This window comes from Micrasema longulum, unplaced genomic scaffold (genome assembly GCF_059751315.1).
Source record: "Micrasema longulum isolate JH-2025_06_02 unplaced genomic scaffold, ASM5975131v1 h1tg002933l, whole genome shotgun sequence".
NCBI lineage: Eukaryota > Metazoa > Arthropoda > Insecta > Trichoptera > Brachycentridae > Micrasema > Micrasema longulum.
In genome coordinates, this window is record NW_028280051.1 from 34,688 (window position 1) to 48,519 (window position 13,832).

General features: G+C 36.6%; 1 protein-coding gene across 2 annotated transcripts in view; it reads left to right on the forward strand.

The window, feature by feature from the left end:
• Positions 1–13,832, forward strand: part of LOC148271320 (5-oxoprolinase) — a 28,517-nt gene that overhangs the window by 12,029 nt on the left and 2,656 nt on the right. For both annotated transcript variants that reach the window (XM_088241530.1, XM_088241529.1), the window contains exons 11-23: positions 720–853; positions 2,048–2,199; positions 3,151–3,302; positions 5,234–5,372; positions 6,127–6,259; positions 6,416–6,560; positions 7,826–7,973; positions 9,232–9,344; positions 10,373–10,619; positions 10,724–10,834; positions 10,956–11,201; positions 11,649–11,780; positions 12,870–13,098. In XM_088241530.1, coding sequence (XP_088097656.1) covers positions 720–853; positions 2,048–2,199; positions 3,151–3,302; positions 5,234–5,372; positions 6,127–6,259; positions 6,416–6,560; positions 7,826–7,973; positions 9,232–9,344; positions 10,373–10,619; positions 10,724–10,834; positions 10,956–11,201; positions 11,649–11,780; positions 12,870–13,098 — 2,081 coding nt within the window. The remainder of the gene's footprint in view (positions 1–719; positions 854–2,047; positions 2,200–3,150; positions 3,303–5,233; positions 5,373–6,126; positions 6,260–6,415; positions 6,561–7,825; positions 7,974–9,231; positions 9,345–10,372; positions 10,620–10,723; positions 10,835–10,955; positions 11,202–11,648; positions 11,781–12,869; positions 13,099–13,832) is intronic.

Here is a 13,832-nt window from a genome sequence, read left to right on the forward strand (position 1 = left end):
AATCAATAATTAAATGGTAGTTTAAGGAAGAAGAATGCAGATAAAAATCAGTACACGAGATATAGGCACATCAGCAAAGGTGCCTGTATAATAATAAAAATAATAATTTTGTTAGCAAAGCTCGTAATACCAGACACCTGACATTTGCATGCTAGGTAGATGCATAAAATGACTAATCAGTAAAAATTGTCAACACATGAACTTTTCGACTTGTAGATTTATATTACTATTCTTCAGCTTGCCGGTGTCATTGAGGAAGTTCCATGTTTTTTTTGTTAATAGACTATCAAACTAAGCTAATTTTTTTATATTATTATTTATATGTATCGTATTATCATTGCTACAATTTTTTGAAGTTTGGTAATTTTAAAATTACTCTGCGCGTTACGTTAATAGTTCTATTAGGTGAGTAAGCTTCCTAGAAATCTATCACGACACACCTTCATTGGTTGATTTAGAAGAACTTGTGATGTCATTGGAAGTAGTCCATTTCTATTAATTATTTCGTACATTCTAGAGAAACTTCGCCGTACAGTTAAATGCCATAATTTTTTAAAGAAAACATTTTTTATATTCAATTTTCCATCGCACTGAACTTCCTCATTACATACAAAACCACACAAAATATGGACCCTTTGAATACGTGTCACCATTGTGTCACATGTTCAGTTTGAAATTAAATTTTCAAGTCAGATAATTTTTGAATATTGTAAATTTAGGGCTCTTACCACTGCTCGGGGGTACGACACATCACACCATGCTCTAGCTTGCTTCGGTGGAGCCGGAGGTCAGCATGCTTGCTCCATAGCGCGGTCCCTTGCCATCAACACTGTCTTTGTACATAAATACGCAGGTATAGCCAATATTGAATATATTTCATTATTCCTCTAGTACATTATTCATCATCATCATCATCATCGTTGTGGGCCCTGGCTTCCTCCAGAATCTGTCTCCATTCTCCTGCCTGCACTCTGTGGCCCTTCTCCAGTTCGTTAGGCCAATTGCTCTAATGTCACTTTCCACATTATCCAGCCATCTTAATTTTGGTCTGCCTCTGCTTCGTCTGCCTTCCAAGTGGTATAAATAACCTTTTTTGGGGTACGATTATCATCCATTTTGTGCACGTGGCCCGGCCATTATAATCTTCTTGTTTTGATGAATTGTGCAATGTTGGGTTCGCCATACAGTGCCTCTAATTCATGATTAAACTCTCTCCTCCACACTCCGTTTTGGTTGAAAGCACCAAATATCTTCCTAATTTTTTTCTTTCAAATACTAATACTATGTTTTCATCTCTTTTGGTCATAACCCAGCATTTGGCACCATATGCAAAGATCGGTCTGAGGAGAATTTTGTAAATAATGGTCTTAGTTTTTCTAGTGAGCAATTTGGATTCCAGATGTTTGAACAAGCCATAATAACATATGTTTGCTGCCAACATCCGTGCTCTAATCTCGGTACTATAATTGAACATAGTTATACAGCAGCCAGCCATAGAAAAGTGAAACTGAGATAATAGCCATTTTGTGAAAAGAGTGAATTATAAAATCTACACAATAGTTTGAAAGTTTTTGACTTAAACAAACGATAAACAATGAATACATACGTTTTTTTATATATTACAAACAAGAATCTTATTGTGTATTGGACCAATTTAAAAGATTATTAAAGTACCATAATATTTTTCTAGTTTTGTGGGTGTTTTCTGCAAATTGAGAAATGGCGTTTTTGTGATCGACACCTTTTTCCGGAGGTGATTAATACAGTTTTTAAATGAAAGCGGTCTGGCTGTTTTTAGCAGAACATAAAATCAACCTTACTGCACCCGATAAAATCAATATCTTATTTTTTCGAAATTGTGGACTGGCCGCTTTCTGGATAACTACGTTCAATTGTTATCATTAGTCATTTCAGTACCTAAATATTTAAAAGAGTTGACATTGTCTACGTGGTGTGACCCAACGTCAATTATTTGTGACTTTCTTGCTAACATATATTTATTCTTAGTACATTATTACTCTGAACTCATTTTAGTATCCTTCGACAGGTATTTTGTCTGCATATGGAATGGCTCTGGCTGATGTAGTGCACGAAGCCCAGTGTCCGTGTGCCTTGAGATACTCTCCCGAGAACTTCAACCAGCTAGTAGATGAGTTAGATTCTCTTTCTGCTGTATGTAAAAACAAGCTACTTGCTCAGGTAATCATATTTTGAATATTAAACACATTTTTCTCTAAACTTCTGTTGGTCTAGATAGCATTTTCTGGGTTGCTGAGAATATTTTTAACTTTATTATTTATTATTACGGGTATATTTTTTGTAGTACTTTTGATATGCAATGCCTCTTGTCAAGCTAATGATGACAGTTTTTTTTTTACTCGTGTGCATTATTTATGCTCTGAAACAAATCTCAAATTAATGATGGAACGACTCAAAGAACACTTGCAAATTGAAGAAATTTATTCTAAAAATATTACAGTGTGTAAAGTAGCCACTTAAACAGGTTAGAAGCCCTGTAGATGCCTAGACTTCTATTTTTTTAAAACGTTCGTCATCTCTGTTGTAATATGTTAATAACTAAAAAGAGAAACTTAAAGTGAAACCATGAATTTGCTGCATGACAAGTTTGGCGACAACATTATTTCCAGAAATGGACCTATTAATTTCCCTGCACGATCCTGTGATTTGACCCCATTGGATTATTTCCTATTATAATACACGAAGCTAATATAACACGCACTATTTCTATTATATGGTACTATTTTCCCATCTTCACGCTTAAACAAGACGCTCGTTTTCGAGGCTAGAGAAAATGAGATTCAATCTAAATCCACCGAAGCATTTCCTGAGCAATAGGGTTATTGATGGTTTGAGTAAGCTGCCACAAGAGCTGATCTCAATGTGTAGTCTCAATGGGTTCAAAAATGGACTAGATTTGTTTCGGAAAAGTTAAAGTGCACCACAACTAACTTTCGTTCAAATATATTTAAGCATATCAGCTTTAGGCTGATCGCTTAAAATTGATATAATTATAATAATATTTCACACGCTGTGGTATATTTTTTATCTGCCCGGATCCAGGTTTCTCAGTACCATCGGAATAGCACGCTGCCGACTGAAGAAAAATAATGAATAAGTACTTTTTTCCAGGGTTTTACTGATTCTCAAATCAGATTAGAGCTCTTCCTTCATATGAGGTACGATGGAACAGATTGTGCTCTGATGTGCGGTCCCTGCCCAGATAAAAAATTGACCCCACATACAACAAGATGTGGAGACTTCATGCAAACATTCTTACAGAGGTATTCGGTGCTTTTGTTTATGTAAAGGTTATTTTAGGTGACTTAAAAATACAAATACAATTTTTATATTCACCATCCGTATCGCCAGCAACATTGCTGATACTTTTCCGAAAATTTCGGTATCTGTTTAAACTGATAGGTTAAATAATTAAGTAACTTGTTATCAATCGTTGGCTATTATCAAAACAATTCAAATTTAGAACTACAGTGAAACAAGACCTTTAAGGTCAGGAGATACATCTTCTTCCTGCAAGGTTTTCATTCAACTTTCCCTTGCAATATGATTCAAACTATTTCATTGAAAGAATTTGTTGTTTTAATTTATAACTTTAAAATATAAATAAAGCAATGCCAGTAAGTAAGCTCAGTGGTTTTGATTTGAAAATGAAGTGTGTCGGTTAACATCAAAAATAGATTTATCCAGACTAAGCATTTTTTCACAAAGAACACTTTTCTGAAACTGATTATTGCTATTCGACTAAATTGTTATTTAGACTATATGAAGGTCTGACGTAGGTAATAAAAGTATTCTACGTTATTTGATTTGATCGATTAGACTTAGTTTCCGTGTAAAACTTGTATATAATTTGGATGTAACTCATTTTGATATATCGGAATGGATTTTACTAGTTTTGATCAAATTAATTCGTGGATTTAACCAGTTTTGATCTAATCTGTCATTGAATGTCTGTGTCAGGGTTGTCACTTTTACGAAGTAAAAATAAATAAAACTAATCGTTTTGAGTGTTATTGTGTTATTTGAGTGAATGTTGCCGATTTTGATATAAAATCAAACTTCTGACAGCAATTATTATGGTATAATATTGGATTTTCCCATTTTTGAAATAAGTATTCTATGTAAAACTAAACTTTAATCGTGTTTCCACAAAAATGTTTTTTTACCAATTTTGGATTTAACCAATTTTGATATCCACCGACACAAGTATCAAACTGATCACGGTTTTTTTTTCTGTTTTGTAATATTAGCGCTATGATTTTTTTGAGTTTTGTAATTACTCCACCTGTGATGTCACAAGTTGTCGTCTGTGAGTTGGATTGACATTTAAAAGTAGAGCTCCGTAGTGTCAAAATACCTACCTAGAAACCGGAAATCTATCATAACACAAAACAACGCTATAGTCGGATTAAGGTCCTGTGGCTAGTGTTGCGGACTAACGGATCAGAGGTTCGAGGTTCAAACCCCACTTTACTCCAGCTTAATTCCCATTTTCTAATAGTGAATTATTTACTCGTTGAAAATGGCAGGAAAATTGAAATATTTGTTTCTATAGAATGCTAGTACTCTTATATGGGTGCGAATCTCGGCACCTTACCGAAGCTCAAAACACCAAACTTCTGAGTTTTGAGAGTAATTAGGCATGAGGTGGTTCGATTTCATAACTAACATTGATGTTTGAGAACGGACGGTCTTGAGGATGCGGCAGTGGACCTGGCTTGGACACGTGTTGCGCATGCCTCAGGAGAACTTAAGCCCAAGTTGCTTCTTCTTTACACTTGTGGGCTCACACCGTTTTGGAAGGCCGTCGATGATGATCGTTGAACATTATTCAGAGGAATTTAGGGACACAGGATTGAAATGGGAGGAGGCGAGAGTGCTGGCTGATGATAAGGTCTGCTGGAGGCGACTGGTGATGTCCACATTCTCCACTTAGGAGCGGATATGGAAAAGAAGAAAAGAAATCCCAAGAACAAACATGTTTTTTTTTTTGACAGAAAAAAATGGATTCGTACTGTTCAGAAGAACCTGTGACGTCTTAAAGCAGCTTATTTTTACTAATTTCTGAATGCATTTTGGAGAAACTTTGCCGTACAATAAAATGCTGTAATTTTTTTTGTGTGTAAGAAAACATTTTTTGTATCCAATTTCCCGTAGAACTTAACTTCTTTATTAAGATTTTATTGTTTTGTAGATACCAAAGTGAGTTTGGCTTCACGATAGCCGGACGCCATGTTGTAGTGGATGACATTAGAGTGAGGGGAGCAGCCAAGAACAACTTCCTTGATGAAAAACCAAAAAGTACAGCAAATAGCGAGCCCATATTTGATAAGGTTAGTTTTTTAAACATATTTGTAAGAACAAATGTAAATTCAAATTTAATTTCTGAAAGCTCAACCGTCTCCAATTTCACCTCAGCCCTACCAAAAATTTTCTCTCCACCAGAGTGGTTTCACGTTAGAATAATATTGAAAAAAAAAATTCGGGTGATGATCCTACTAATGAGGTTTTGATTAAATTGTTACATTATCTACAAAGTATATCCAGAAAGTAAGTTCCGTATGAAAGGTTGAAGAAAACAAGTACATATTGTATATAGTAGGCACTTGTCATAACACGGAACTAGATTTTGTATTCCCTCTTTAAAGGGTGCCTCTCTCTTTATAAAAGGGGACACCCATTTCGTTCGTCGTCATGCACATTATCACGACCTTCATTGAACTCACCCCTCTCCTTAGCATTGAATTACTTATCACATCTTCTCCGTACACCTCACAAATCTGTGGATAAATGTGAACTGGTTTAATGTTCTTCGCATTGAGGAAAGGAATTACAGACCTGATCCCACAAGCGCCGGGCTTTTGTTATTCAGCATTTCAAACAAGCACCACGAAGTGTACACAAGTCAGCTAACTCATAATGGCGTCAACTTCTTCTAATAGGTCAGGGTAAGTACCATGCATGCGTAGAATTGGGATCGCAGCGCTTCGATGCCAAGAAAAACAAAGGGAACATAATTTATGGATATATCTCGTATATATGTAGGTGATATTATATTCCTCGTACAAACAATGTTTTCCTTTCTAGATTGTAGATGTGTACTTTGAAGGTGGGTATCAGAAGACTAGAGTGTACCGGCTGCAGAATCTGTCTGCCGGTCACCAAATACCGGGGCCTGCTATCATAATGGATAATCTCTCTACCATTCTTATTGAACCAGGTAATCATAATGCTATGGAGGGCGGATTTATTAAGTGAAAATTTATTTGATTGAATACCTGTTTTTGGTTTTGTCTGAAATGGCGATTATTATTTAAAGTAAACATTGATTTAAACTTTTGTCAATATATTTTTCTTTTGTGTGTACTCTTTTTAGATTGCAGCGGCGTCATCACTAAATTCGGAGACATAAAGATAACTATTGGATCTGGCGGAGTAAGGAGAGTTGGAACAGAACTAGATTCTATTCAGCTCAGCATATTTTCCCATAGATTCATGTCCATTGCCGAACAGATGGGCAGGTACGTACGTTATTTTAATTTGCTATTGGAGATCGGGACTTTATAGCAGTTCTACTTAAAGACAATGCAGTTGCACAAATATGGCGTCAATTGCTAGGCAATAAATCTCTTTCTAGGAGAAACTCGGTCGGGTAGAGCCAAGGATAATACCCCCACTCTCTTATGTAGAGATATCTCAGAAACTTCTTTTGGATTTTCTCTTTCATAAGAGGGTACTTCAGTTCATGTGGCCCCCAAATCATCGAGCCACTCTCGAGTCTACTTCGCACCAAGGAGTTGTAAAGAGTTCTCAGTACGCAGGTATTTTAAAAAACCCTGGCAGTACGCAGAACGAATCCTAACATCTTCTATGCATTACCACTGATTGTCTCTATGTGTTCATGAAATTTCAGGGTCCTCACAAATCTAACGCCCAGATCCTTAACATTTGGTGTTGGTATCAGATTCTGGTCATTCATTTTGTAGCAAAAAAATAGAGCTTTTTGGGCCCTAGTAAAATACGTGACAGAACACTTGGAAACATTAAACCTAAGTTTTTTACGCCTTCTCCATTCATGTAGAGTCTTTCCCAGAGCAAAATCAACAAACGTGCCAATCACCACAAGGCGGACTTTTCTTAAACTAGATTTCCCTTTTTAAGATATTTACCTAAGACCAGCCATTGAGTCGAAAATTTCCACACACAGAACTGTATTCTTCCACCTGGACACAGAAATTTGATATTACTATGTAATAGTTGCAATTAAAGATGTTTGTGGTGTTTTGGAATATCGTTTTTTGTAGGATTAATAATCTTTTCATCCGCATAGAAGCTCCATTCCAATTTATATAACTAATAAGTCCTATACGCTCTTACATACCGTACGGATACTATGACTCTGATCAAGCAGTCTTTTCATAAGTTGCAAAAGTTGGAATGCGTTATGCTTGTATCATTAAGAGATAGAAAGAGAAACGATCGGATCCGCAGTCAAATCAAAGTAAGGTATGTGGTGGAAAGGATTGGTCGATTGGAGTGGAAATGGGCAGGCCATATTGCTTGAATGTCTGATGATAGACGGACAAAGCGTGTTCTTGAGCGGAGACTGAGGAATACGAGGCTCCAAGGGCGCCCACCAATGAGATGGTCGGTTGATATTTGGAGGTTTGCTGGCAGACAGTGGATGAGAACGTCGCAGAACCCGGAGGAGTTGAGGAGACGGGGAGGCCTGTGTCTTGCAGTGGACCAACATGGTCTGATTATGATGATGATATTTTAATTGTAGGATTCTGCAGAGAACATCAATATCGGTGAACATTAAGGAACGTCTTGACTTTTCCTGTGCCCTGTTCGGTCCCGATGGCGGTCTTGTATCTAATGCTCCACACATTCCCGTGCATTTGGGAGCCATGCAAGAAACTGTTAAGTATCAGGTTAGTACGCCATGTAAAACAAGTTTTGCTATAAGATCCGTTGGGAGATTATCCCAATTGGATATTTGATTACAGTTATTTAGAACTATGTATAGACACGATTAAGATTACTTGCATGAGATTCATTTTCTTCTGAGTTTACAATGGTAAGAATCATTTATCACGTATTCGTTTGGAGGCAGTCAGTGTGGAAAAAGAGTGATTTCTCTCTTGTTCTTCAGCAGCAAGGAGGATTTTCAACAAATAATTTCTAGAATGTATGATGTATGTAATAAATTAAATTTGGACAGACTCAAAATATTGTAAACTAAATTTTAAATCTGATATTGAGCGCAGGCTAAAGTTTGACAGTTAACACTTTAAGCACTGGCCGAATACACATAAAATTTACCCTGTGCCCGGCCCATTTTTGTGAAATTTCATGCTTTGTTAAGGGTTTCTTAAAAGTGTCATAATTATGAAAATATTTGCTTAAATCAATTAAAACTTCTCATATTTATTTGAAATAATTAAATAAGTCATTTTTGTATGATAGTTTTGCCAACAATAGCCTTTATGGAGAGCCACATTGCGCATCGCAATGTTCGCACATATACAGGGCCTCGCTCCTTTTTGTGCTTTGTATCCCGGAGCCGTGTAAAAACGTGATTATAATAACAATGCGTTGTATCCCGGTCCCGTGTTTTCAAAAGCAGCAAAAAAGTACTAATAAAAGTCACTAGATGTCAATAAAATGCACTTTTTTAGACAACTGGTAAACCACATGAAAATACGGGACCGGGACACAATGCGTGGTTATATAATCACGTGTTTACACGGCTCCGGGATACAAAGTGTTAAGACAGCAGTTACAGCACCATCAGCAGATAAAATATGAAAATTCAGCGCATGTATCAGATCATTTAATGTTTGAGATGACATCATGTGCATGCGCCGTAAAGTGCGATGGAAGAAATGTTGCCACTATGAAAAATAAATATTGCCATCTATTAATTTTTTTATCGATAACCATATCCTCCTGTACACACAAATTGACATGTCTGCCACTTCCTCATACATGTACATATGTATAATTATTATTAGTTATTTTTATGTGTTTTTGTGGCTTTATTTTATGCTTTCAAATAATGTTTTGTGACGCTGTTGTTTTCCCTAATAAATAAAATAAATATTTAAAACATATTATTCATACATTTTAGAGAAGTTCACCACACAATGTCACAAACACTTCCAATTTCTATTTGTTCTTATATTTTAGATAAGTGTACGAGGTGATTCTCTCCAGGAAGGCGACGTGATCTTGTCTAACCATCCCAAGGCTGGTGGATCCCATCTTCCCGATCTGACTGTCATCACTCCAGTCTTCCACAAGTAAGTTAACATGTTTTTCTTATTCTTGATGAGATGTCGCAGGTCAAAGTTACCCATACAGATGTAATAATCCACACTCGGATATCTTATTACATTGAATTTTATAAAAAAGATACCAGTTTCGAAGATGTCACAAAACCGATGAAACCGGTCTCTAGTTACTCTGAATTTGTGGATATAAGTATCATTCATAATTAAGATTAAGATTTTGTGGAGTTTTTTAATGTTTTCATCAGTAACAGCCTCATTCGAGCGTCCACTGCGTGCATCGTCTTCGATGCTCATTTTGCCTCGTTTAAATTTAGCAAACCACTTCTCAACAGTTGATTTTCCTGGTGCAGAGTCCGAATAATGTTTATCAAGCCAAGCCTTGGCTTCAACAGTATTTTTTTTTCGCAAACAACACAAAAAATACTTTTTTATCAATTTTTTTCGCAATAACAAAAGAAGTTTCACTCACAATGCTATAATATCTCACGAACTAATTGTCCGACAGCTGTAAAATTTTCAAGGTAGTAACTAAAAATCATATGGATTTAATTCTAGCAATGCCATCTATGTGTCAGCCTACGAACTTTTCAGCCCAACTGTTATATTGAAATTATAATGCCTAATATTTTTTTCTGGTATCTGCTCATTTGTTGTCATAATTTGAACTAAGTTGTGGTGCCGTGACTAGTGTCACGAACGCAAAGATCAAAGATCAGAGGTTCGACCCCTGCTGTACCACAACTTGATTCCTAGTTTTTAACAATGAGTTATTTACAACTTGTTGAAAATTGCCCCAAATATTGAAATATTTGGGTAAAATCAAAAGAATGCAAATATTTTATTATTTTTAAATAAATTACTCATCTCAATGTTTTACTCGATTGATTACAAATAATACTGAAGTTTGTGGTATATCTCGCTCTCTAAAATTTGTAAAGATACTTTAAGAGAAAAAAAACTGCGCTCATAAATCATAACTCCAAATTTAGATTTACAACAGTGTATTTCTGGAGGTCTGATATGTATGTCTCTTCTAGAGGTCTATCGAAGCCGATCTTCTTTGTGGCTTCGCGCGGTCACCACGCGGATATCGGCGGAATAACTCCCGGCTCCATGCCTCCCCACTCCACCAGCCTGACGCAGGAGGGTGCGGCCTTCACGTCCTTCCTACTATTGCAGGCTGGGCTACTCCGGGAGAAGGAACTGTGCCACGAGCTTCGGCACTCGCGGAACTTAGCAGATAACCTGTCCGACCTCAAGGCTCAGGTCGCGGCTAATCAGAGGGTGAGCCAACCAATGTTATTTTGTGTTTTGTCAACATTTTATTTCCATATTTTCTAACTTTAGATTTATAGAAATAAACTTATTAAAAAGGATAAAATTTTCAGGGCATGCAACTTGTTGGTGAACTAATAGCTTCATATGGGTTAGAGGTGGTACAGGCGTACATGCAATATATTCAGTCTAATGCTGAGCTGGCTGTAAGAGATATGCTAAAAGTAAGTATGTATTTAAATATGTCATTGTTTTTTAGTATGAGGGAAACAGTTTTCGGGTATGTGAGGGCAGTTCTTTCTCTGGTGTTGCAATGTTTCGAAGTTTTCTAATTTCTGTTTTTAGGACATAGCAGCTAAGACGTTTTCTAAAACTAACGGTTACAAGTTGCAAGCCGTGGAGCATATGGACGACGGGTCTCCCATCTGTCTCCAAGTGACTCTGGACCCTGAGATGGGTGGGGCAGTTTGTGACTTCACAGGCACAGGGCCAGAGGTTTGGGGGAATTGTAATGCTCCGCGAGCCATTACACTATCGGCACTCATCTACTGCTTGCGTTGTATGGTCGGACATGACGTTCCACTCAATCAGGTCAGCTTCATTATTTAAAGAAATCAACAGTATTTTGACTACGTCTGAATCTATATTAACAAGTTCTGGATTGTACCCCTTTCCTAGGGTTCATTTATCAGAATGGATGGAAACATTCTTAAGTTCGAATAGTTGACTTATGACCTGCTATTGTCAGCAAATGACTAGATCTTCTTCTTTTTTTTCCTCATCCGCTAAAATATTTATTTGAAAAATTAAAAAAATATAAGAAACGCTAAAATGTCCATAGTCCTTTCTCAAAAATATTATCTATCTCTGACGTAATACATATTTTAAACGCTGTGTAACATTCACCACCCTGTCTATGTTTGAACACCGATATTTCTTCAATTCTTCTTTCCATCGATCCGGTTGAAGAGGAAGTATAAAAATTAGATTTTTTTCAGGTGTTTCCTAGTTTTAACAATGTACATTTGTCGTTAACAGGGCTGCCTGACTCCTGTCAAAGTCATTATACCCCCGGGAAGCTTGCTAGACCCGGGAGAGGACGCAGCTGTAGTTGGGGGCAATGTATTGACTTCACAGAGAATTGTGGATGTGGTACTTAAAGCATTTTCTGTGAGTACTACACTTTTCCCTGTTCATCTAATTACGTAGTCAATAAAATGTTTGGATCATAAGAAATAATATTAATAATAAAAGCAAATAATAATTATTATTTAGTAATAATAATCAGCCTTATGTGACTCGTCCCTGTTCGACAGTTGGGAATCCACCTCATCAAATCTTAAACGAAGGTTAATATTTTAAACACAAGCAAGTGTTACAAGCTTCATCAGCCAGTTGGTTTATTATATCAGCAATTTAATTAGCAAAGTGGCGACATTATCGAGTCTTTTTTTTAAATCAAAAATTTTGTTCCAAAAACAAAAAATTCTAATGAATGAAGCCTATGTAAAAACTAAAATATGTTATATGCAACTACCATGGGGAACAGGATATCAAAATTACATAAACAGAATACAAAGACAACAAAATAAAATATTAAAGTTAGTATATGACCTTCCCTATCTAACAGCAACTGGAGAACTTTTTAAACAAACTAAGCAATTAAATATAACTGAACTCTTTCAACTAGAATCATTTAAATTTATCCATAAATTAGCCACTGATGTAATTGTAGACGAAAAACTAAAACATGTAAAAAATTGTAGTAAACATGGACATAATACGAGAATATCAGAAAAATATCATATACAACTTTCTAAAACAAGACAAGGACAGTCAGGACTTTATAAACCAAGGACTGAAATTATACAATAAACTACCAGACAAAACTAAACAAAAGACTCGGACAAACTTTTCAAAAGATGTTAAAAATATTATTTTGAACAACTGAGTATGAATAAAAAATGTATATATTATTTTTGTAAAATTAATGTAATAATCCGTAAGGGTTGATAAATAAATTTTCAAATAAAAAAAATGCTGAGAATGAGACCTTACAAAGGTATGTTGAGGGAAATATTGTGAGTAAATCCATCGGTAAATTTTTAGTAAATGATACGTGTCACCCAAAATGTCTTAGCGTGTTGCCTCTGACACACACGCCGTAGGTTACCCATCACTGATGTAGAGACTCATGCGACATCATAGCTACACGAGGGTTCAAGTTGCAAGCTTACGCGATGTTTCATTACTTCGCAGGTGTGCGCAGCCTCCCAGGGTTGTATGAACAACATCACTCTGGGCGAGAGCGGGTGGGGGTATTACGAGACGGTGGCGGGGGGTAGCGGGGCAGGCCCGGGGTGGGCGGGGGTGGGGGGAGTGCACACGCACATGACCAACACGCGCATCACGGACCTGGAGATCATAGAGCGGCGCTATCCTCTCATCCTGCACACGTTCAGCCTACGGCCAGGGTCTGGAGGGAAAGGTAGTGTAAAATCTTTTCTGTTATTAGGTTTTCTGATTTGTGTGAAAGTCGGAGTTATTTAAAGATTTTATCTTTTATGTATTCACACTAAAATTATATTGTTTTCTAGTTATGTACTTATTTTATATTTAATCAACAATAATAAGATCTCAATGTGTAGTCTCAATGGGTTCAAAAATGGACTAAATTTGTTTCGGAAAAGTTAAAGTGCGCCAGATAGTAGATTTAAGCAGGTCCCTAGTCCTGACCCTGATTCGTGGGAGCAAAGTATGGACTTGGAAAAACAGGGATAAAAGTAGGCTGAATGCTGTCGAAATGCGATCTCTCAGGCGAATGTATCGTAAAACTATGTACGATAGATGTACAAATGTTGAGATCCATACATTATGTAAGGCTGAGACAAGCATTATCAACAAAATTAAGAAAGGAGCCAGAGCAGACGCTGGTTTGGACATGCAGAGCGAATGGACAGCAAATGAACGACTAAGAATATTTACAATGCAAATGTTGATGGATGCAGAAATAGAGGAAGACCGAGAAAGACATGGCATGACCAAATCCAACAAATATTTGAAGATGGACATCTCAAAAGTTGGAATAATCGGCGCGCGTGCATGATAACATGTATGAATGTATAGGAAGCGAGATCTGTATGCAAATATAGAGTGATGTTGCGTTCTATCCTCTGCCTACCCTTTCGGAGAAACGGCGTGATGGTTTTTTGTTGTTGTTAG